The 24459-nt window shown below is 54.9% G+C and overlaps 1 protein-coding gene across 3 annotated transcripts; it reads right to left on the bottom strand.

Moving 5' to 3' along the window:
* Nucleotides 1-12621: 12621 nt before the first annotated feature.
* Nucleotides 12622-22409, bottom strand: LOC123355684. 3 transcript variants are annotated; one of them, XM_044998237.1, is made up of 8 exons: nucleotides 22283-22409; nucleotides 22111-22197; nucleotides 20296-20521; nucleotides 17346-17491; nucleotides 15664-15780; nucleotides 15140-15193; nucleotides 14953-15100; nucleotides 12622-12776 (listed from the first exon to the last, which is right to left on the bottom strand). In XM_044998237.1, the coding sequence occupies exons 1-8, from the start codon at nucleotides 22346-22348 to the stop codon at nucleotides 12772-12774; spliced, it is 849 nt and encodes a 282-aa protein (XP_044854172.1). In that variant the 5' UTR covers nucleotides 22349-22409; the 3' UTR covers nucleotides 12622-12771. The 3 variants fall into 3 exon arrangements, with proteins under 3 accessions (XP_044854172.1, XP_044854173.1, XP_044854170.1); XM_044998238.1 differs by having other exon boundaries at nucleotides 12623-12776; nucleotides 14953-15058; XM_044998235.1 differs by having other exon boundaries at nucleotides 12623-12776; nucleotides 14953-15193.
* Nucleotides 22410-24459: the final 2050 nt, after the last annotated feature.

Here is a 24459-nt window from a genome sequence, read left to right as displayed (position 1 = left end):
GCGGGATCGTGCCATTCTGTGCTTAAGCAACGCAGGGGAGTAAAGAGTCATTAAAGGGGGATGAGGCGTGTGTATGGCTGGGTCATCGTGTAGCTGTTACCTACTCAGCGGAGCCTTCTGTGGGGAGATGTTGATACCTAGGATTGGGCAGGTTAAGTTATTTCATAATTGTCCGTTATGGGCTTTCTTGGACTTTCTCATGGTGCATCTGGTGGTGGCCATTGTCAGAGACCCACTAGTCCAGGGGTGGCCACCCTGAGCCCGAGAAGGAGCCAGAATTTACCAATGGACATTGCCAAAGAACCGCAGTAATACGTCAGCAGCCCCGCATCAGCTCCCCCGGCTGCCGCTCCCAGCACCTCCCACCCACCAGCAGCCCTGCCGATCAGCACCTCCCCCTCCCTCCCCGCACCTCCCGATCAGCTGTTTCGTGGCATGCAGGAGGCTCTGGGGGTGGGGGGAGCATGTCGCTTCTCCCACCATCCCCTCACACTGCACCCGTCCCTGCACCACTGCCCTGAAGCCTTTAAGCCATCACCATGGGCCCTTCCAGAGGAAGTCCGACTAGACTGTGCAAAGAATTCATTTTTTTTTCAGTTCACCGGCAAGTCCCAAAAATTGAAAAAATAATTTGTTGCGGGTTGCTCCGAAAACAATTTTTTTTAAAACTCTTCAGTGAATCAGAAAGTTAAAAAAATTAGTTGCAGGTTGAACAAAATGTTGCTTTTCAATTCTGATCATTTTATTAAGACAGTGCCGATCATTTACAAATAAAATTAGAGGGAAGTTTGAAACCAAACGTCATTTTCAACTGAAAAAAAAAATCAGAACCTTTTGATTTTTTTCAGAATATATTTTAACTGAAACAATTGGTGAAATGGACCTGAATCCGTGAAATGTGTTGGGGAGGCCAAATCTGCGGGTTTTTCGCCAAAAATAAATGGAACATGAACAATTTCTCCCAGTTCTAGTCCCGAGTGCCTGAGCAGGTCTCAGCTAGATCGCCTGTCTCAGCTGCCTCCTGCAAGGAAACCGAACTGGAGTTTTTGAATGTTGCGTCCAGAGGACTGCACATCATTCTGGACAATAGAGGAGCAGAGCACGAATTCCATCGGGGGAGGACTGGTGGCGTGCAACCCTGCTTGTGCTTTTAGATCGATTGGCAGGCACCGTGCCCAGCCCTCTCCCACGGGAGGGCCGAGGCAGCCCTGGATGCTACAGAAAGGGTCTGCTGGAGACGCCTGCCAACCGGGTGTCAGAGCCGATTTGCTTAGTGGGGGAGATGAGCTCAGGTGGAGGAGAGCAGGCTGAGAGGACAGCAAGAGTGACTCAGGGAAGGGAAGGGCAGAGAAGGTGCCAGGTGGGTGAGGAGCCTAAAGGACATGGGGGTCCATCCCTGTGATCTTATTGTGGCAAAATAATGATGTGTCAGGGCAGCTCACTGGGCCTGCCAGGGCCTGAGCCTGGCTCCTGGATGGAGGTTAGCGTTTGCTTTGGTTTGATTCTGGGCCAGCTCGGTAAATGGGCTCTTTTGTAACGGTTAGTGAGAACCGTGGTTACGCTCCTGTTCCTGTACCTCAGTCCCCAGCACCCTCCTACCTACCTCCTCGATTCCTCCTCTGGTGCCCTAGCCGCTGGGCCACTGTGCATGTTCCATTGCACGCGGCACTCGCACGTCTGGGGCTGGTTCGTCACGGTCTAGCCGAACACCTCACACGGCTGCTCTTCGCCAATCCGCTCCCCCGGGTATTTGCAGGGAACGCGCCCTGGTCATAGGCGTGGCGGCTCTGTGGCCCCGCCCTGTCGGCGGCACGTGGCACTAAAACACCACCCCTTCCAGGGTAACAAAGGGCCAAACAAAACCGAGATTCTTCCACCCCACTCGGGTTCCTCTCCAGCCCAAGCACCGGGCTCAGCTCCCAGCCCCTTCTGGGCAACCCAACTCCCAGGGTGCTCCCCTGGAGCCCCCTGCTTCAGTTCAGAGCTTTACACAGCAGCCCAGCTGCTCTCTGGTGCGCCTCTGCCTCACCCAGTTTCTGCCCTTTTATGAGGCCCAGGTGTTTATCACCTGACCCAATTAGTCCTGCCCCTCTGGCTGGGAGGAAACTAATTAATATCATGGGGCGGGGAGGGTCCCATTTCCCCTTAAAGGGGCCAGTCACCTGGGGACAGGCCCTGTCTTACCTTCAAAGGGTCTGGTTGAAAGTCCCTGACCCGTGGCCCACTGGCCCTGACTTCCAGCCTGCGCGGGGCAGGAAATCGATGCTGCCCTGGGTTATTGACTAGTGTCCAGATCAGCGGGAAGCAGGAGACAGATGAAGCCAGTTTCAGCGTGTGACGGAATGGGACACTTCATGAATGCAGAGCCAAAGAGCCGTGTGCCCTGCTTCTCCGAGGTGCTCATTCCTGGGGCCGTGGGACCGCGTGAGTGGAAGGGGACAGTGGCCCTTCACTTGTCAGTTAAAGGCCTTTCCCCTGCCTGTAGGGCGATTAGCCGGTATACTATAGAGTGCGCTGGAGTTCGAGGTACCTGCCCAGTTTTCGTACCAATCCTCTCTTTCTTTTTTTTTATCATTTTCTCGCTGTTTCTGGAATTTGCCAATAAAATCCGTTTGCGCTGAAGGTGCCTGAATTGGGCCGTGGTGCCGGTGAGCTGGGGAAGATGCTCAGGGAAGGCACAATGTGATGTGAGTAACAGACCAAGTGGGTCGGGCTCCCGCCTCCCAAACGGTGCCGCCAGGAGCACTGCTACCAGGCAGGGAGGGCACGGGGAAAACCCCTGCACAAGGCCTGGTTAGCAGATGATCGGCCTCTGGAGAACCTCAGCCACCTCTGCTTAACCTCAGCCCTCCCTGTTGCCTCTCGTGTTTCTAAACTAATATCTCACCGTGTCTTCAACAAAAGGTGAGTCTGGGAGAGCGCGTGGATGAGGCTAATTGATCCTGAAAACGACTCCCTGTCACTGCACGAGTCACACACATAACGTATGTGCACATCAGTGTCTGGAGTAACGTTCTCGCTTCCCTGCCTTTGTTTCTCGAAGGATACGTCAGGGTTCAGTTAGACACACACAGTTACTGAGTGTTATGGATGGAGGGCTCATTTCCTTCACCAGGGCTGCTTCTAGCAGTTAAAGCAAGGGCCAGGCCTCCTGGATCCTGTTCCCATGTCCATCACTTTGCTGCCTGCGTGACCTCTCTGGGCCTCAGTTCCCCCATCTGTGAAATGGATAGAATAGTCTGTATCTGGGTCTTAGGAGGGTTGGGGGTGGGGCAGGAATCAGTGAATGTTTGTCAAGTGCAAATTCTTTGTATGAAAATGTGAAGTATTATCTTTACACAGAGCCTAAGCCTTGCCTCTGTCGTGAGTCACACTCCAATCAGACGGTCAAAATAACCCACGTCTGCCCTGCCCCTCTCACAGTGCTATTACAGCCCCATCCAGTCAGGGACCGGGACCCCATGGTGCTAGGTGCTGTACAAATGCTGAGCAAAAAGATGGCCCCTGACACAAGGAGTTTATAGTCTATAGACTGGGGCTCTTAAGGGCTTGGAGAAAGGAGATTATTGGGGAACTGGATCCTGCTGGCATGGATATTGCTGTGGCTGGGGAGGAGCAGAGCTGTTTATGTTGCACTAAGGTGAAAAAGAAGTGAACCCCAAACCATATCCTGGGGTTCCATCCAGTCCCACAAAACCCTGTACAGTACAGCACAAATGGCTACCGCCCCTCAGGTGAGCCCCACTCGAGACGAACAGCAGGGAGTAGACCAGGATGGCAGGCATGGGGGGGAGCTGGGAGTGCTCATATAGGCAGCTTCATCTCAGCGGGCGGGAGCTCCCACCCGCGCTGAGCACAGTGATGGCTCAGCCGGATCATTGAACCAGGCAGGGAAGTAGCAGCCAGGAGCAGCCAGTGCCTGACAAGCCTGTTTCCCCGAGTGCCCTGGATGCTCTCACACTTCCCGCAGCCGTGGCACGGGGCCTGCTCTCCGCTGGCAGGCACCATGCCCGGTGCTCACTCCATGCCCATCGGTGAGACCGAGCCCAGCAGGTCAGATACCGATGGCCGAGCTTAACCCGTGACGCTGGGCGAGGTGGTGGTGCTGCAGGGAGATGACACCCCGGCTGTGTGGAGTGGGAGGGGTCGGTGCCCAGTGAGCGGGTTTGGTGGGCTTGGGCCCGGGCCTCTCCTTGCGGAGATCAGGGCTCAAATCCTGCTGGGCACAAGTGATAATGGGTTGGTGAGGTCATCCTGGAGCCCACCTGTGCCCATCAGAAACCCAACTGCTCTCTGCTCGGCAGGGTTGGTCGTAAGTGAGAAGACGCAAATCAGGACTGAGGGGGCATCGACGGGGTTGGCTGAGAAGGCCGTGGGTTAGAGTTGACCTTACCCAGGCAGGCCTGGCTGGCTGGCATTATCAGGAGGGTCCATACTGCTCAAGACCAAGCAGCAGGGGTGGGCCAAGGCCCGGCAGCGCATGGAGCACACAGGGACCAGCGTGAAAGAGGTTTTCAAGGGGGCAGCTGGTGGCTCAGGCGAGTCTGGGCTTCCGGACGATGGGGCTCATTGGCCCGATGGGGGCCCGGTTACCGGCGATTCTCCTCCCCACGGAGCCCAGTTGGCACATCCATTTCACTGCCCTAGTTAGGCTCTGGACCAAGGCCGTGGAGGCAGCAGCGTCCTCCTGCCCTGAGGGGCCGGGGCCGTTAATGAAGGGTGTTCTCTTGGGGGCACCGGCAGCGAGCGCTGTCCCCTGGCCCCGTTTCCCTGCGTTTCTAGGACGTGAGCCATGGGACTGCGCCGTGCGCTGCTGGCGCTGCACGTGCGCCCAATGACAGGCCCAAGGTAACCCGCCAGCCGCTCTTAATTGGATTTGCTGACACTAATTGCTATCATTTTTGCCTCAATTAAGCCATTTGTTTCCCATTTAGCTCCCTCTCCAAGGCAGTAACGAGGAGCCATTAGTGGGCTTGTGGGCCCCTGGCAGCACAGTCTCCTCACAGCATCCTGCTGGGGGAACCTGACCGCCCCACAAGAGAACGCAGCCCCCCCATCTCTTCCCCTTCCCAGACTCCCCTCATTCCTCTGCGTCCTCCCCCACCCCACTGACCTCCCCAGTGTTCACCTCTCTCTCGGGGGGGGGGGGGGCGCCTCATCTCCCGCAAGGGGAGGAGAGCCCTCTGTCTGCACTGCCCCCCCCAGACAAATAGTCCTGGGGGGCTGGTGGGGAGGGGGGCCATCTCTCAAGCAAGGGGCTATGGAGGTGACGGGAAGGCAGCATCTCCTGAGCAGAGGGACTTGCAGAGCACCCCCCCTCCACTGCTTGACGAGGGGGCTCGACAAGGTCAGATGGCCCCCAGAGGTGCCCTTGGAGCGGCTCCACCCCAGGGTGGGCCCACCAGGAATCCCACGCTCCACCAGCCCATAGCAGTGGGCTCTGTGCCCCCCACTCCGCCCCAGAGCAGTGGGCTCAGCAGAAGCCCCAGCAGAGGTAGGCTGGGCTGGCTGTGGGGCTGCAGCCTGCGTGGTTTCCAGCTCTAGGAACAGGGGAGCGTGTCTGGCCTGATGCCGAGCCTTCGGGAGCCCAGCAGGCTGGGACAGAGACGTTAAGTTTTCAGGCCTCAAATGTTGTTGGAGGAGATGGTCCCCCCCTCAAATTCCACAAGGTACCAGGAGTCTGAACCCCTAGACTCAGGCATGGAAACCCAGGTTGTAAACACAGAGAGAAGAGCTTTCCGGGGCGTGGGGGTGCGCAGGGACCAGCACCCTGAGAGGCAGGGACACGAAATGGGTTTGAGATCTGGGCAGAGGTTCAGGCCGGCGTTTATGCGGCTGGACGGCTCCCATAACAAAATGTGCTGAGCAGCGCAGAAGCGACTCAGCTATTCTCTGTGGTGGTTAGAAGGGCCCAGAGATCTCAGATGCATATGTGTGACCTGCCCCAGAGACTGGGGTTTGCGTCCCAGAGCCGGCAGGTTCTGTGCCTGGCCAGCGGAGGGGAAGCACTCCAGTCTGGAGGGAGATGGAGTGAGGGACTCCCGGGTTTTGCCCGTTCTGCTCTGCATAAGCCAGGCCACCCCACCCCTGCAATGCCTGGCTGTCAGTGCCTGGCTATAGCCAGCTGCCTCCGGTCCATTCCTGCAGTAACGCTGACCCCTGCTGGCTCCCAGGAGGACAGCAAAGCCACAGAGCAAACACCCTTGGTCTGCCCCCCTGCACGTCCACGTGCAGCTGCGGGGGGCTGGAAGGAGCCGAAAGGGCCTAGGGGAGGCCGGGACAGTGGAGACCGAGTGCGTCTCTGGCAGTGTCTGTGCGGTGTTTGTCTGCTTGCTGGGCTGCATGGGTCCGTGACAGCAGGCCGGGGTGCAGGGGTCGGTCCGGCTCTTCAGGGAGGCCTTTGCGATACCATGGGAGAACCAGGCCCCACGTGTGACCCCGGCAGCTCCGAGGTGCTCCCTTCCCATTGGTCCCTGGGCTTGTCGACACAGCTGCCCTTCAGGGCTTCCCCTGGCCTGGAGCAGCTGAAATCAATCATAGAATATCAGGCTTGGAAGGGACCTCAGGAGGTCCCTAGGGGCTGTATTTCCATCTGGAGAGAGCCTGCTGGGGGGAGGGTTCTGCCCTGGCTTCTAGCCTCCACCCCTGGGGTTCCTGGAAGTGGGGGGAAGCCTTGTGTAAGCTGAGCCTAAAGCTTGCGTCACCTCCCTTTGCCCCCTCTGGTGCCACATCCAGCTCCTGTCTCACTGCTGGGATCACCTGGCCCCACTGAGCCCGCTGCAGTCCATCCCTGCACCATGGCACTACGACATGGCCAGCCAGGGTTGGAAGGGACCTCAGAAGGGCATCTAGTCCAACCCCCTGCTCAAAGCGGGACCAATCCCCAACTAAATCATCCCAGCCAGGGCTTTGTCAAGCCAGGCCTTAAAAACCTCTAAGGACGGAGATTCCACCACCTCCCTAGGGAACCCATTCCAGTGCTTCACCACCCTCCTAGTGAAATAGTTTTTCCTAATAGCCAACCTAGAGCTCCCCCACTGCAACTTGAGACCATTTCTCCTTGTTCTGTCATCTGCCACCACTGAGAACAGCCGAGCTCCATCCTCCCTGGACCCTGCCCCCCCCTTTCAAGTAGTTGAAGGCTGCTATCAAATCCCCCCCTCACTCTTCTCTTCTGCAGACTAAATAACCCCAGTTACCAGGCCAGTCCCAAACAGGACACCAAAAGGACACCTTGACCCAAGCCTGCAGTGCCTCTACCAGGCCTGTCTGACTCGTTACCTCCACAGCGGGTCACCCCGAGGCCTGGGGGAGTTTCAAGGGAAGAGCTCTGGGAGACTCAGGTTCAAGTCCATGTTCTGCCACGGATTCCCTGTGTGACCCTGGGCAAGTCGCTTGGTCTTGGTGCCTCAGTTCCCATCTGTACCCTGGGGATCACAGCACTGCCCTGGCACACCGGGAGGAATACACCCGAACACATGAGGGGCTCTGAGGCTTCAGCGAGGGGGGCCTGTAAGGCCTTGCCTACCCTACGGGGGGGGCTAAGGCACCATAGACTCTGCCTACAGGGTTGTCCAGTGCTGTAGGAACACCACCTCCCTGAGCGACGGCCCATCACCCTAGCTGCGGCTGCCCCGGGGGTTAGGTTGGCATAGTGCAGTGAATTTCCCTCTCCTGAGGGCCGGAGCTGCGGCAGCCTGAATTTTACATGGCGTCCAGGACTACAGTAGCTGGAAGTAGCAGTGCCTCTGCCACTTGATTTAATAGAAGGGTTGAGTATTAAACAAACGCCAGGTAATTATGAAATCCCCGTGAGCCGGGCTACTCAACCCTCCCACCAACAGCCTTTTAAGGATGAGTTTGTATCACTGATGTCTGGGCTTTATCTTATTACACTGTTCAGTGTGCATGGAGGGTAGCTAATTCACGGCCTGGCTGGCCACCTGGCCGCAGGGAGCAACGTGAGGCTGCCTCCTGCCTCGGCAGAGCCAGCTGGCAGCCGCAGCAGCGGTGCACACGAGCGTGCCCAGGAGCCTGGTGGAGGGAGGACTTGGGAGTGGCAACAGGATAAAAAGCCTTTTGCTGCCATCCCCAGCTCTAAATCTAGGGCAGGGCTGTAGTGATGGGAAGCTGAGGAGAAGCCAGGGTGATGCAAGGCAGGGGCTGCCAGACTCTATGTCCCAGACCTGCTGCTCCCAGGAGAGAGGAAGGACTGATTGGGCCTGACCTTCCTTCACCTCCAGCGTAACACCCCTCAGCTTGAACAGGGTATGGCTCCACTACAGGCGGAAGGAGTGAAGGAGCCATACCTGCGATCGAGCCGGTGTGCGAGAATTAGTGTGTAGCCACAGGGCCGTGGGGGGGCCAGCTGCTCCGACGATGTAGCTGTCAGAGACTGAGGCACCGACAGGGGGTGGCTGGCTCCGCACGTCATTCTCGCTTCTGCGGCTTCGCTCTTGTAGTGCGAGCTGGACTGTATGCTTCCAGGTGTAGCGCACACCCAGAGAGGGTGCTTCTCTAAGGCGGGGAGGGTTATACAGGAAGGTCAGCACCTTGCAGGTGGGAAACTGAGGCTCAAAGCACAAGTGACTTGCCCAAGGTCATGCAATGAGGCAGTAGCAGAGCTGAACCCAGAGTGCCTGACTACTATCCCAGTGCCCTGGCACTGCACCATGGTGCCCGTTCTTCCCTCTCTCTCCAGGCCACGCCCGAGTACATTGGCAGGGCCCTTGACTGAGATCACTGACTCTTTCCACTTAGGGTCCATCCATGCTGGAACCACGGGTGTAGTTTCCGGCTCAGGAGACATTCTATTTTTAGTGCACTTACCCAATCAGACTAGCACAGGAAACGTAGCTGCACCGTGAGTGGAGGAAGGCGCCAGCTGCCCCCGCACGCACCCAGGCTCTCAGATAGGTGTGTACATGCTGCAGCTAACCCCTCCCCCAGCTCACATTGCTGTGGCTCTTCTGTTTTTAGAGCACTAGCTCAAGCAGAGTCTAGACTTCCCGACCAGCCCATCAGAGGGGAGCAATTTTCATTTCCTACCTGCTTTGGCTGGGTTCAAGGATGAAATTGCTTCCCCTCCACTTATCGCTCCCCCGAGCCCCTTCCTTTCCTGCCTCTGCACAACGATCTCAGAGTTGGTCTGATCTCCATTCACCAGGGCTTGCTAAAACTCAGGGAACCTTTGGCCCACTTCTCACTAGCAGACGTGCTCACCGAGTGAATTTGCAGGTGATCCTTAAGATCTCAAATGCAGTGGGGCTCCTCTCCCCTCCCATCCCCCCCAGTTAAATTTTAAAGCATGAATGATCGTGCAGCCTGGAGCATGAATGATGGACAACATTTCATCTTTACTAACATTAGATTTTGAGCTATAGCCCAGGAGCAAGAATGAAAATCATGCACAGAGTTCAAAAAGCTCTTGCATCGCCATGTAGCGCTAATGCATATTTTATTAAGCCCTGTGTTAGAAAAACTGGCTGCAGCGAACAGGAGAGCCATCAAATGCAAAACAAAGAGCAACCGAATTAATGCAGAGCACAATATAATATCCACGAGCTGCATCATCAGATCTTTCATCCACAAAAAAAAATTATTCAGAGGTAATCAAATCATTGCTATTGTGCACACAGATAATGCTGTCTAAGAGGCATATTTACATTTAAAGAGACGCTGCCCAGGGGAGGAATGTTTAACAAATTCATAACTAGATAGATTTGATGGCTGTTGACTGTTATAAATTCTGTGTACCTACAGCATGCAGAATCCTAAATGGGGATAGGTCTCAATGGCTTCTAAGCCCACACAACCCCCGCTAAAAGGAGAAAGCGGTTTTAGGTGCAATGGGGCTTGTGTGTGTGACAGGCTGCATCCCCTAGGTGGCAGTATAGCTCTTTGACAATTTAACACTTGTGACTTTTCATCCTGCAAATATTTTTTACCCAGTTTAATGACATATGCTCCTGCTCTCTTCAAGAGCAGACCCATAGTTTGCAACCAGCCCCTGCTCTTTATAATGGGACAGGCCTGAATACCTGCATCTAAACACCTCCAGCCTCTGGAGTCCTGGAACCCAGCTCCAGGCATTGCCGTTTGATCCAAGCTCTCGTCTCGACTGCCTAGGGACATGGCGCAAGAGAGTATCCCAGCTGGCCTGCCTTTAATTTGGTATTTAAAAGAGCCCAGAAACTTCTGATAGGGGATGGATGGAAGTCACAACAGCGGCTAAACCCTAGGGCCCTGTGAGTCACCCAGGAAAAAAAGATATCAGAGGGGTAGCCGTGTTAGTCTGGATCTGACATGCATCCCACGAAGTGGGTGTTCACCCACGAAAGCTCATGCTCCAAAACGTCTGTTAGTCTATAAGGTGCCACACGATTCTTTGCTGCTTTTACAGGAAAAAAAAAGTTACTCCCCCTTGCATGCAGCTACTGCTGTGCACTGCATATCAGGCCTGCACTTTGGTTCTGATTCCAAGCTGCCTCTCTAAAGCATTCAAGAAGATCTTTCCTAATTGGGCTTGTGCTGGGCAACTATCTAGCCTCCCTTCTGCATGGCTGAAGTTAATGCCAGAGAGACTTACCACCACTGCTGCCCAGGAGATTCACCACTCAAGGCTGGACCAGGAAAGCATGCTGTCCAAGTAGAAAGGTGTCCCAGCATCAGAAACGGGGCAGGTATTCACTAATCAACCTCCAGCAATTAGTACTTTCTAAAAAGTTTTTTTTTTTTTAAGAGTAAAAATCAAGGAAAGTTATTCTCAGAACAGGTTTCTAGCTGGCCAGACTACAGTGGCTGTAACCTCAATCCTTTCCAGGATCAGTTTAGCCTCACAGTAAGAGCTGCCGTGAGCATACTGTTCCCTGACACGATCTTTGTCAGATGACATAGCCTTTTTAAGTAGAAAGATGAGTAGCACCATATTCTGGCTTCCCCCAGACCACATCCTAGTGGATTAGACACAGAGCAGAGAGCTTGGGCCTCTTACATTCTAATCACAGCTCCCGCACCAACCTTACAGATGTCAAACCACCTCACCTCTGTGCCTGGTACCCATCTGTAAAATGGGGACAGCAATGTTCTCCTGGTTAGCCCATGTTCCCAGAGCTCTGAGTGCAAGCCCCAGGGACATGCCAAGAGCAATTCTAAGCCAGCTTCTGCAACATTTAGCTCTGGGTTTACATAAAGGAGGGGCTTGATTTGGAACACTTTGCTTACCAGGAATTGTTACAGGCTAGTCAGCTGAAGGTGTGGGATGTACTTTCCCTTTAACCTGGGTGCGGAAAGGGCCCAGGAGGGATCCTCTCCACCCTTTGGAGAAGGGAGGGGCTCCTGGAGGTGGCCCCCACTGGAAAAGCAATTCAGGCTGAAGTTAGACATCTCACAATTTTGGTAAATTAACATGGTCTATTCCTCTTAGACACCTGCATTTCCACCCCAACTGCTCTTACTCCAAGCCTGACAGAACCCCCACCATGGTGTCTGTACAGCACAGGTGGGTGTGCAGAGACCACTGCCTTCTCCAGGGCAATGGCTTCTGTAAGGAATAAGCTTAGTACTGGGCAGGAGAACAAAGGTCTCCAGATATCTTAAAACCCAATAGCCCAAGTCAGTTCTTTAAGATTTAGGCCTGGTCCACATGTCACCAGCAGAGCCATGCTGGTAAAGAGAATCGCCCCCAAACTGAAATAGCTACTCCAAGGAAAGAGTCCTAGTGCGGAGAGGTATTGGCAGAAAACGGAGGCTTGTAGCTGAATAGCTTCTGGCTCTTTGGGGAACCCAGCGGAGGTTTTATACCAGTATCACTGCAGCCACACAAGAGGGTTTTGCCAGTGTAACTAAGCCAGTCACACCTGCCTACTGTTGGCAAGAGTTAAATTGAGCACTTGTGACAGACTCCGAGCCCGCACTACTGCTGATCACAGGCCAGAGAATTTCACTAAGACAGTCCCATATCAAGCCCACTTTGTTCAGTTGAACCAGAGCATCTTTTCTGCTCTGGGAGTACTTCTAGACTCTGGAGGTCACCTCTTAGCCTGCTCTTTGATAAACGCAATAGATTAGGCACATTAAGTCTCCCACTGTAAGGCTGGTTTCCTAGACAGTTAATTTCAGGACCCTCCCCATGTTTGGAGCTCCACTGTAGGGTTTTCACATCAGGACTGGACACGGTGCCCCAGCACTGGCCTTGCCACTGCTGCTGGGACAGTTCTGGAGGCAGAGGGCCCCCAATTCATCATTGTTCTGCAGCACCTCTGAAGTAGCCATGCTGGTGCAGAGCAGCCCCAGAGAAGGTACAAGACCCTTTCCATCCGCCAAACTGCCTCTTGTGCTGGACATAGGGATGAACTGGGATAGTCAGAGGACAGCGTTGCCATTCTCCGGCCAAACAGTGGACTAGGACCCATCCTGGAGGAGGTGGGGGTGGTGCAGTAGTTTAATGTGCTACCTTCTAGACATCTGCAGAGAGCCCAGCTTTGTACCCCAAGACCAAACTACAGCAGTGACACCCCCCAAAGTTACTTTGTTTCCTAGTTACTGAGCTAGCCAAGCTCTGGGGCAGAGAAGAGCCAAACTGCTTTTGAAGTCACATGGAAAAAAAAAAGGTTTATTATCACAGGTTCCAAAATATGAACATTGCATTTTATAAGACAGTTTAATCCACATTCACAGGGCAAAGCTGGCTAGGGGAGAACCAGGCATTTCAAAGCCACAGCAGCCACTATGGAAAAATAGAAACTTGGTCCAGGAGTCCAGGGGCCCCATTTATCCTAGGAGGCAAAGGGAAAGAACAGTTATTCCAGTTCATGCACTGGCCGAGATCAGCAACAGAGACGGTGCTGCCCAGTGCGGTAAGACCTTCACACCGTCATGACCTGATTTTCAGAGGATGCCAAGCACCAGCAAACCCCACCTACTTCACTGGGTGCACTCAGCACCTCTGGAAGCTTGAGGCCAATACTTCATCCAGCACCAACACTGTAGGTTGCAACTTTGGGGATAGCTGGGTCTGCTGAGAGGGAGCAGTTGGGGAAGTTCAGTGACCTCACAGGAGGTCCTGATTCTCACGAATACCCTAGAGAGAAGAGCTCCAATCAGGTGAGCCAAAGTTTTAGAGGGAACAAGAGGTGGTAGTGAGCCTGGGGTTGGTGTTTTGTAATCCTTTAAGCCAGGCATCTCCAAACTTTGGTGCATGGATCATTCTTCGAGCGCTGCTTGGAAGCCTGCCTTCCTATTTGTGACTAGGCTGCCTCTTTCCACTGGTGAAGGAACAGCAGCTTTAGTATCTACAGCCTTTGCCTACAGGCAGAGCATCCAATATATTTAGCGGTGTTAACTAAGTTTAGCAGGTGGAAATGGAGGGCCTAGGACCATGTGACCAACCAGCTGGCTGGCCACACACCCACCAGTGCTCTGCAGGACACTGGTGGTCAATGGATCATTCAGGAACTAGGACTTTAAACAGGTTGGATACAGTCATATCTAATTTACCAGTCACTAGTGCTTTCAAGAGGTGGTCAAAAAAGCAAACAGGATGTTAGGCATCATTAAAAAGGGGATAGAGAATAAGACGGAGAATATATTGCCCTTATATAAATCCATGGTACGCCCACATCTCGAATACTGTGTACAGATGTGGTTGCCTCATCTCAAAAACGATATACTGGCATTAGAAGAGGTTCAGAGAAGGGCAACTAAAATGATTAGGGGTTTGGAGAGGGTCCCATATGAGGAGAGATTAAAGAGGCTAGGACTCTTCAGCTTGGAAAAGAGGAGAGTAAGGGGGGATATGCTAGAGGTCTATAAAATCATGAGTGAGGTGGAGAAAGTAGATAAGGAAAAGTTATTTACTTATTCCCATAATACAAGAACTAGGGGTCACCACATGAAATTAATAGGCAGCAGGTTTAAAACAAACAAAAGGAAGTTCTTCACACAGCGCACAGTCAACCTGTGGAACTCCTTGCCTGAGGAGGTTGTGAAGGCTAGGACTATAACAGCGTTTAAAAGGGAACTGGATAAATTCATGGAGGTTAAGCCCATTAATGGCTATTAGCTAGGATGGGGTAAGGAATGGTGTCTCTAGCCTCAGCGTGGAGATGGATGGCAGGAGAGAGATCACTTGATCATTGCCTGTTAGGTTCACTCCCTCTGGGGCACCCAGCATTGGCCACTGTCGGTGGACAGGATACTGGGCTAGATGGGCCTTTGGTCTGACCCAGTACGGCCATTCTTGTGTTCAAGAGAAATTAATATGCAGCGCCGGAAGTCAGTCCAGTGTGTGGGAACAAGGTGCGTTAGTGGCACTCGGGAAGTGCACAGCCACTCAGAGGCCTCCTCAAGAGGGAGGTGAGGTGCATAGCTTAGGGGCCTGTCACCCGAGCATCTCCCGCACTTGCCTCCACTGGGATGGAAGGCTTGAGTGTCTCAGGATTATCCCCAGGGGGAAAGTCATGGAAGCAAAAAAAGGGTTGATGGGAATTGGCCACAGTCCGAGTGACTATGGCAGAACTGGGGCTTGGAGCTAGGAGTCCTGACTCCAGTCCCTGAATGACCACGGAGCACAGTTCTGCATGGCTTTCCTTTCTCACTCGATGCCCAACCATCTCCTCTGGCCACTAGAGACTGGGGCCAGATTCCCCATTGCCCTGCACTCACCTGAGTGGATCAGATGAGGGAGGCTCTTGACCTTCCCTGAGCAGAACCACCCCACTAGCTTGAGGCATTGCCAACAGCTGGGAGCAGCTGGGAGTTTAGGACCTGGAAAAGGAGGTATCTGAGGCCCCCCCTCTCCAATCACCCTCCTGCCCTCGCAGGGCAGCAGGGGAAGGGAGAACATCCTATCAGGCTCACAGTACTGGAAAACATGCTCTCAAGATTCAGGTTCAGTAGCCCCCTCGCCCCTTTGCGCACAGACCCATCCCCCCTTGCCCCAGGAGAAAGCACCTGTGTGCAGGGGAGAGACATCCTCACTAATCACTTCATCCCAGTCACCGCCACCCGCTGCAGCCTGCTGCTCCTGGGCGTCCCCGCCGCCGCCGCCCGCTGCAGCCTGCTGCTCCAGGGCATCCCCGCCGCCGCCGCCCGCTGCAGCCTGCTGCTCCTGGGCGTCCCCGCCGCCGCCCGCTGCAGCCTGCTGCTCCTGGGTATTGCTGCTTGCTGCAGCCAGCATGTGCTCGCCAGACTCCTGCAGAGTCAAGGGCACACAGTCGGGCAGTTCAGAGTGGAGCCGGCACCAAGAGCTGGGGAGTTACATCAACACTGGGGTTGGCACCTGGGGCTCAGGAGAGTCAGACTAAACCCACCCTAAAGCTTTGTGGTTAGAGAGGAGATTATGCCTCCCCCGCCCCTGTTGTAACAGATACACCAGCAGCCAGAACAGCTCCAGAGAATTGGCTCATTTCAGCAACTACTGGCTCCATAAATCCACATCTTGCTCCGTTTACTTTGGTGAACTGGGAATCAGGCTTAGGAGGATCCATGCTTTGGTCCAGTGCCATCATTACGCTCTCACACAGCTCAGCGTAAGACAAGATAATTCATCAAAGCTGCAGCCCAGTTGCCTGTTAATCCCACGGACGCTTGCAGAGTCCCTACACAAGGGGCCTCGCTTGCCCTTTTGTGTGTTCCTACGGCTGTCGAGAGGGGCTCACTTACCTGCAGACTCGGCGATTCCTTCAGCACCAGGACCCCGTCTTTCTCTTCAAACTCCAGGTCGGTCTCTGTCTCGTTCTGGGACCTGTATTCCTCAGAGTCCGTCTCCGATCGCGTTGGCTGCAAGAGGGAAGGAGGCCCGTGCTGGTGAGGACACGGGGTTTGTGCCAAACTACATCCAGGAAGATGAGCAGCAGCAAGCCCTGGAGCAGAGGACAATGCTCCGGCAGGAGCCCGTTGCTCTCCCCACAGACGCAGCAAAGGGGGGCAGGCTCCCTTTGAAGGGGGATGAGGACTGGGGGAAGGGTGCAAAGGCAGAGGGTGGTTAGGCACTCAAGTCCCTTTGGCTTTCGGTGGGCGCTGACTAATTGCCCTTTGTGCTTCCCGAGTCTGTCCTTCCCCAGCCCCCTTGGTGAACCAGAGCTTGGCAACACCGGGAAGGGTTTGGGGGAGGGGGGAATCTGCCACTTCAATGATCTGTCCAGCTACAACTCAGCACAGATTCATCTGCTGGGCAAGAGGCTTTATGAACAGCCTCCTGTCTGCCAGGCACTTCCCGGACACTCAAGGCGGAGAGTTCCTGTTCGGAGAAGCTCATCGTCCAATAGGTCTATGGGGAGCAAGCACCTTAGCATAGGCTCACATGGGCCAATGCCACCTGTACACTAGTCACCATGGCCTGTAGCCAAATGCAACAGCCATGTTGTGCAGATCACACCAGCGAGGGGAAGTTAGAGCTGCTCCATGCAATGCAGAGCAGGCACTAGTCTCACCACTTCTCGTTAGGACACAAATAGGATGCGTGTTACTAGATGCATCTGCCAGGGGAGGAGCAGACAACCTCTGTAGACCAAAGGCCCTTTAAATACAATAAAGTTTCCTGGGAAACCATCAGCGTTTATTCCAAAACTTAAAAGCAAAACACCCCCCCCTCAAAGAGACGTTCAAAACCATTGCATAAGATTCATGTTGCAGTTTTCTGGGTAACTCTCTCTTTAAAAAGCTTTCAAAACCCCCTTATTCTGAAGTATAGTGAGATACAGATTTTTCCATTTTTGACCCATTTTAGCATGAAAAGTAGGACACCAAAGCTCATTTGCTTGGAAGGCAGAGAACTACCCATACTCTCTATAAAACTGGTAACGTGCACATGGTTGACGTGGGTTCGACCGCAGTCCGTATGCGGCACTTGTCATGCCGGTCCTACTGACCCATTTCCCCGCTCTGGAAGGAAAGCTGGCAATTAGTGAGCCATCATCTCTTGTTCTGGAGCAGGCAGCTGAGTCTGAAGTGCCAATCAGTAAAAAAAGGTCAAATGGCTTTTGTAAAATCCAGGCGTTTCAGTTTAAAAAACCCCTCAGTAAAAACTGAATACAAAGGGCCTCATATCTACTGAATCCAGCCCATGCACTGTCCATGGCTCAGCGAGGGATGCAGCTGTCAGACCTGCCAGGCCCCAGTCTGGTGGCTCATTCCTTAACCACCTCCTGCTGTCTGGAGGCCTCGCATGCTTTGCGGCAGTCCACCTGCCCCCAGCAGGGAGAGAGCAGAGGAGATCTCAGTGCTCGGAAAGGGATGTGGCATCCCGGGCGCAAACAGCCATGTTAATGTGCTGGAGCTATGCCACGGTTCTGCGTAACCCAGCACGCAGGGACTTGCTCTGCCAAACAGCCAGTGCATCATACCTCATAGGTAGAGTCTTCGGCCTCGTCCTCCTCCGGCAGCTCTTGCTGCAAGATCTCCACCCAGGACTGCTGCTCCTCCAGAGCAACATCATCTTGTTTCCTTTTGCTCCCTTTGCCTGAAGGCTTGACTGGACTTTTCTGGATCTCTGCAAGAAAGCCACAAACAGCACATGGAGGCAAGGGTCACCACTGCCCAAGTCTGCCCTCCCAAAGGGCAGGCACACAGACCCCAGATGCTCCAGAGCAGGGATGGCCTAGCGGGTTTGCCATGTGACTGACAGGCCAGCCGTATTCAGATACCTTCACCCCGGTGACAGCTGGACCTCACGGTGCCGGGTCCCGGCTACGAGGCTGAGAGACAGCTACGGCCTGTCTTGGCTCAATGTTGGAGTGGCAGCTAGTCTCCCTCCTGCCCTGGCCCCTGCTTTTTGGGAAGCCTTGGTTGGTTCCCTTCTCCCTTAATCAGAGGCATAACCCAACTCCTTTGCTGGCTTTGGGAGACCAGTCAGAGCCAGGAGTGGTCAGTCTCCACGAGGATGGAGCCGTGCGGCAGAGCTCTTCCCAGTAGGAGAAAGGGCTGTGAGAGATGTGCTCCTGGGGAATCTGGAACAAAGACATGCCAAACCAGGCTTCATCTCATCCAGCATCCTATTGGGCAGCAGCCTGTACCAGCTGCTCCACGGGGAAGTGCAAGACACCCACTTCTGGGCAGTTCTAGAACCACCTGCTTGAGCATCAGAGCATCCTCCTCCTATGCGAGGCAGCCAGAGATTGGATTCCCTCCCGAAGCACAACGGTTTAGAGCCGACATGATGGCTAATGAAATTCATTAGACTCTAGAGCTATTGCCACAAGATCACTGAGGCCAAGGCGTTCCACAGGCTAGTTACGCCTAATGTTAAAAAGGGTAGTTTTCTTTACCGGTTTTAAAGCGTTGCCTCCTAACTGCATCAAAGGGTCCCTTGTTTTTGGTTACGAGGTAACTAGAAGCACAAGACTGACCTCGCTAGCGCTCCTCTTTGCATCTATAGCCGTCTTCTCCCTAAACCACACAGCCCACATCTTTTCCCTCATACAGAAGCCTTTCCAGGCCTCTGAGCATTGGTTACTCATCTCCGAAGCCCCTCTAGTTCTACGCCGAGACAGGGGGACCGAGGACAAAGCATGCCAGGAGTACAGGCATGGATTTAGAAAAGGTTTTCAGGGTCTCTCTAGCTCAGGGGTTCTCAACCTGGGGGTCAGGGCCCCTCAAGGGGTCACAAGCTGTCAGCCTCCACCCCAAACCCCACTTTGCCGCCAGCATTTGCAATGATGTTAAATATATAAAGAATTGTTTTAAATTTACAAGGGGGGGAGGTCGCACTCAGAGGTTGCTATGTGAAAGGGGTCACCAGTACAGACGTTTGAGAACCACTGCCCTAGCTTAGTCCCTGTGCAGAATACATTAAGTTGACTTTTTTTCACCCCTGCCTCTGCATATTCAGCAGAGACCTGCAGCGAGCTGCCCACTGACACATCCGGTTCCCCCCCACAAGTCATTACAGTTACTTAGGACCCTCTCAGATATGGGAAAAGAATAATCTGAACGATGCATCAGCTGCCATCTGTCAGTGCCAGCTCCCCCCGCCCCTGTACTATTCATTCCCCTGGCTGGGTTAGGTTCCCTCCGTCTTCTCCAAACCAATGCAGATTTTATCCCCCTCACTCCTTACCCTCTTTTCAAGGTCATTAGTGTATTAAAAGCTGAGCTCAAGGAAAGGGTGCTGGTGTTTCTGGAGCTAGAGGTCCAGGTTTCAAGCCTTAACGCCATGTACTTTTCACATACAGTGACGGGAGTCTTACTCCCATAATTTAGGCACCTTAGGGTTGAGTCCCATCAGCTGGCAGTGGCGTTTCCCTGCAACAGGAACAGCAAAGCTAGACTAACGTCTTCTGGGTGACACTAGCTGCATAGCTCACGGGCCCGATGCTCCAGCCTTGCCTAAGACATCCAGCTCTGCTCCCCTGCCGCCAGACCCTCCTGCAAGAGGAAGGGTGACCCCCAGAGTCTCCTAGCTAGTGAGCGGTGAGCTGTCGCTTTAGCCAACCAGCAACAGGGCTATGGACGTAGGTCCTGGTACCAGCCAGGGGAGCCCGTGAGGGTTTTAAGCAGACAGCTCCCTCTCCTCTGAGCTCACAGTTCGCTTAGCCGGACCGTTCCTCCAGCGCACACAGCCCAGAGGAAGCAGTGGTTATTGGGGAGCAGGTGGACGGGGCCAGGACACTGATTTAAGGAACTAGCCTCTCACATCTGCAGATGTCGGTTCAAATCCCATCTGGAGCAGGAGGGCCAGGTGTCTGGCCTCAGCCTAGCCCCATGTGCACTGTCACCACTATTAAGCCAGCACAGTTGTGTCACGTAGTCTAGCCAGGACCAGACGAGGAGGACGGGGTGCTGCAGGGCACCGGGAAGGGAAGCTGGCAGAACCGTGCTAAGATGATCGGCAGCTCCCAGCCACGGGGGCTGGACCAGCTCAGCTGGAGCTCTACAGTTTAATCACCAAGGATTCCTTCAGCTATTACAGCAGAGATCATTGCTGGGAGCCCCTGGCCTGCAGGACTCGTCTAGGAGCTGACCCTGTGGAACCCACTACAAGCTTGCCAAAACACCTCCCCTCCCACTCCAGGAAGGTCAGGGCCCAAGTTTTAACGGGCTGCCTAGTGACTCTGTGTGGGTATTCAACGTAAGACCCCAGCTCTCGGGAAGTCCAGCCCCTTTCAGGTCTCACACCGGGTTTTCCCTGGAGCGTGGGCCGTTCCGCCTGACGGTGCGTGCCCCAGGAGCAGCGACTCAGCATGCATGCGCCCAGGCAGGATGCATGCACCAGGCCTGCTGCACGGCCACCTCCCCCTTGGCAGATCCAGGCCGCTCAGCCATCCACTGCTTCGTTCTGCCTCTGAGCGGTCTTACCCTCAGGGATCCCGCTCTGACCCATGCAGTCTGCCGGCAGGTAGCCAAGGGCACGCTGGAACCTGGCGGGGATGATGGCGAACAGGAGGTGCGCCAGTCTGCCGAGACGCTTCTTGGCGTGCCGCACAGGCCTGTCCAGGGAAGGGGCGCGATCATCCAGGCTGCCAATGTTCTCCACAGGGACAGACGGGCCGCCCCAGGCCGAGAGCTTGTGGAGGAGCCGGGCCTGAGAACACAAGTTAGACGGTCAGACAGCATTCAAATAGCTTGAGTTATAAAATCCCCCCTCCCCCTCACTGCAGGCTGGGCCTAGCGGGTGCAGGTTCGATTCCTACCGCCTCGCCCGTTGCTGATCCTGGGGCTTTCACCAGCCAGGCTCACCACCGTCCACGTGCCAAGGAGCATCGCACAGGGGTGAACGACGCTCAGCAAGCCACGGGCAGAGCTGCAATCACACACAGGACACGCATTTCCCACCCCCGCTAAGGGATTATTGCAAGAAGGCACCGAGGAGCTGTTATTAGGAAGCGCTTGGTGCAGACTCCCGTAGCAGCCCAGCTCATTGCTCTGGCAGCCCGGCTCGCTGCGTTTCAGCCTTTGCAGGGCACCCTGCCGTGATGAAGGGCTAGTTTCTAGCAGCTGGGGAGAAAGGCAAGTGGCTCAGACTCTTCTCATTTGGCATGTTCGTTATCTCCCCTCCCACCCCTCTCTCCAGAGTCCCCTGGGCCCAGGGCTTCATTTGTAACGAGAGAGGAGCTGGGGCTCAAGCAATTTTTTACTTCCATACCTAGCGCAGCAAGCCCAGAGGTGCCAGGGCCAGGAACTGCCAATCCCTGGCACAAACAGCCCAGGCAGGGCGTAACTTATAGCCCCAGCCCTCCTCCCAGAAGCCTGACGATAGGAAGGGGTCAATACTCCCGCCTCTCAGTTCAGTTGGACACTAAATAGCGGCAGAGGGTCCCCAGATGGCTGCAGGAAGGGAAGCAGGGTGGGGAGGTCTGGGGCACAGTTCCTTCCTCTCCCCGGCCACGCCACCGAACCTCTTCCCCATTCGATCAGATGGGTGTAGAGTGGGGTTTGTAATAACGTCGTCCAGGGAGCACGCCCTGGGGACGGAGCATGGGCAGGTCAGAGAGGCCGTGTTACTCAGAGGTGGTAGCTGCCTTTCCCCGGCCCCTGCCAAAGAGTCACCGGTGCACACGCTACTGTTGGAACCGATAGCAGCCGAGCCTTGGCCAGCGAGTGCCCAAGTGCACATGGCAGGGGGCCGGGTGCATTACACAGGCACGTTTGCTAACATACCAGATGCTCTGTCTCACAGCCAGCACATGCTATCCTGAGCAGGACCATGGCTGGGGCCTGAACTCAGCAGCTGTGCCGGGGTAAGTGCTCAGTTGGGGGGGGGTCTGAATGGAAAACCGCCAGGGGAAAAGGTGGGTGGGTGCTCCCAGCCCTGATCCACCCCAGGGAGCAAGCCGTGCCAGGCCACTGACCCAGCAGATGCCACGGTAACGGGTAGTGGCCATACAGCAGGAGGGCAGAGCACCATCCACAGCCCAGCCGGGCATGACGGTCGTTAAAGCAAACCCTTAAAGTCTCAGCAGGGTAGGGACTGGAGCCCAAAGCAAGGGGGTGTGGGGATTAAACAGGAGCGCACCTGTCTATGGACTGCAGCGCCAGGGGGCGGGGTGAAGAAGTGAAAAGAAGCAGCAGCACTGAGGTACATGGTGGGGGAGAAGCTACAGGGCCTAAAACCAGGCAAGCCCCCAGCTCAGGTGCAGCAGCGCTGCCGGCAGAGGGCGGGGAGTTACTTACCAGGGAACTGAAGAGCCCCAGCGGAACAATGTGGTGGAAGAACCTGGCCAGGGAGGATTCAGAGTCTGTCTGGGCAGCTGGCAACTCCTGAATGCAGAGGGAGAGGGGTAGTTAGAGGAGCCAGACCCCCCCAGCCCTTGCCCATTGCCTCCCAGGGAACCCAGCCCATCACCTGGGGGAGCTCTCCTGCCTCTGGGCTGGCCTGCGGGGCCATGAGCTCAGTTTGCTGCTGCTGCATGACAAGTGACGGGCTGGAGTGGACAGAAACCTGGTTTAACCCCACCCCCCCGCACGGTAGCTACATATTGGTTCTGTCCCAGCTGCTCTGCGTTGTGCTGATGAGCTGCCAGCCTCAATCAATCAGCCCAGCTCCCCGCAGGCTTTGCCTCACAGAATCTCAGGGTTGGAAGGGACCTCAGGAGGTCTCTAGTCCAACCCCCAACTAAATCATCTCAGCCAGGGCTTTGTCAAGCCTGACCTTAAAAACCTCTAAGGAAGGAGATTCCACCACCTCCCTAGGGAACCCATTCCAGTGCTTCACCACCCTCCTAGTGAAATAGTGTTTCCTGATCTCCAACCTAAACCTCCCCCACTGCAACTTGAGACCATTACTCCTTGCAGGGCAGAGCTTCTCCAGCTGAGGGGCCTTCTCCTGGCAGGCGCTGGTTAGGAATGGGGGGATGGAGAGCAGGGCTGCCTGGGGATGTGCTTTGGGCTGGATTCACCGGTGCTCTGCTCTTCATATGGGCATTTCCCCCAGGTGACGCCAGCTTTGTGAGCTGCTGGCATTTCACACCAGCGTCCCACGGGGGTGAATAACCACGCAAGAGGCAGGAGGCTGGAGAATTAGGGCCAGCTTGTAAAGGTATTTAGGTGCCTAAAGATGCAGATAGGCACCTAGTGGGATTGACAGGCTGGATTTTTAGGCACCTAAATACCTTTGCAAATCGGGCCTTCGGAGGGTGCTGTTGCAGTGACTGTGGAATATGAATTCGTGGGGGCCCTTTCCAGGTAGGGCCCAGAGTCCATTCTATGCCCAGCTGAGTCCGGGCAATTCTACCCTGAGGGTTTTTCTCCGTGTGATTACTGTGAATACCAAGGGCAGTACCAAGCCCCCGGCCCGCGAAGGGCGCTAGAATGGGGAGATCCTGCAAATCACTTGGTTTTCTGAATCCGCAGTCAAACAGCAAGAGAAGCTGGAGCCCCAGCGAGAGAGCCCCCCCCACCCTCCACTAAAATGAGCGACTTCTCCCCTACATTTGAGCCAATAAAGATGAAGGGGCGGGAAGGCCGTCTGGTCCTTTGAAACCTCTGCCTGATTCAGTTAGCAGCTGGCAGCCTTCCCCGTGACAGATATTCACGTAGTCTCAGAAAACGCCTCCCAAATGCTGCCTTGTTGCTGTGTATCCCCCCTCCCCCAGGTTGGTGGCACGGGAAAGGTTTTAAACTCAGAGCTCTCGCCACCCACTGTCTCACGCTGATCTCTGACTGCTGGGGAGTTCACGCTGCCAACGCCCCACGCTCCCAATTCACACCCACGTTCCACTCCTGGGGTCACACCGAGAACCCCCCATCTCCCACCAACATCCCACTCCGGGCAGGGTGGGGTGTCACACTGAGAATTCCTCCCCCCATGGCATGCTGACCTCCTGTGCCGGTATGGCTGACCCAATGCCAGCCGCGGGCTGCCACGGAGCCTGAGAAGCGGGTACCACGCCTAGAAAAGGCATCACAAAACGTTTCCCATGATTAAGGACATGTGCAGCTGCGTGCGCCGAGCTCCCAGCTAGGGGTCAGAGGGGAGCTCCCAGCTTCGCCCAGATCAACCAATGTGTCTGTCTTGTTGGCTTTAACCCCGCACCCATCACTGGACCGTGTCTGGCCTTCTCCCGAGCCCCTGACGATAGCAGCCCAGCAGAACTGTTCTTCAGATCCTAGCCCCGTGACCCCTAGATCTGCACCCCTCTCCATCCCGTTCCCCCCTGCACGGGCAGAGATCTCCACATGGCTCCACCTTTCCCAACAGCGAGGGAAAGATGCTCACTGAATTCAGTGGGCTTGGATGGGACACCAGCTGAGATCGGGGCCTCATTGTGCTAGGGGCTGTATAGACACTTGTGTTGGCAACATCTGTGTTTTTCTTAAAGCCCCAGCTCCTGGAGGCACGTGATTGGGGGAGAATCTGGCTTTTCTATATGTAAAGTAAGTTTCTAGCCCTCAGATTGCAGAAATTGCTTGAAAATGTGACCGGGGTGCAACCTAAAGGCTGAGAAAGCAGAAGGCAAAGAACCCCAGAGGGATTATATTTTAAAGTCTCGTGGTTGTAGGAGGGGCTGACTCATGATTTTT

This window comes from Mauremys mutica, chromosome 24, assembly GCF_020497125.1.
Source record: "Mauremys mutica isolate MM-2020 ecotype Southern chromosome 24, ASM2049712v1, whole genome shotgun sequence".
Taxonomy (NCBI): Eukaryota; Metazoa; Chordata; order Testudines; family Geoemydidae; genus Mauremys; species Mauremys mutica.
Note: the sequence above shows the minus strand (reverse complement) of the source record. Positions and strands in the feature narration are given on the sequence as shown.

What these genes read in the sequence shown, in the direction of transcription:
- LOC123355684 (XM_044998235.1), bottom strand. Translation starts at nt 22,348, where the DNA reads ATGCAGCAGCAGCAAACTGAGCTCATGGCCCCGCAGGCCAGCCCAGAG. An exon ending in AGGCAGGAGAGCTCCCCCAG is followed by an intron (nt 22,198 to 22,282) that starts GTGATGGGCTGG and finishes CTCTGCATTCAG; the next exon opens with GAGTTGCCAGCTGCCCAGAC. An exon ending in TGGGGCTCTTCAGTTCCCTG is followed by an intron (nt 20,522 to 22,110) that starts GTAAGTAACTCC and finishes TTGTGTTCTCAG; the next exon opens with GCCCGGCTCCTCCACAAGCT.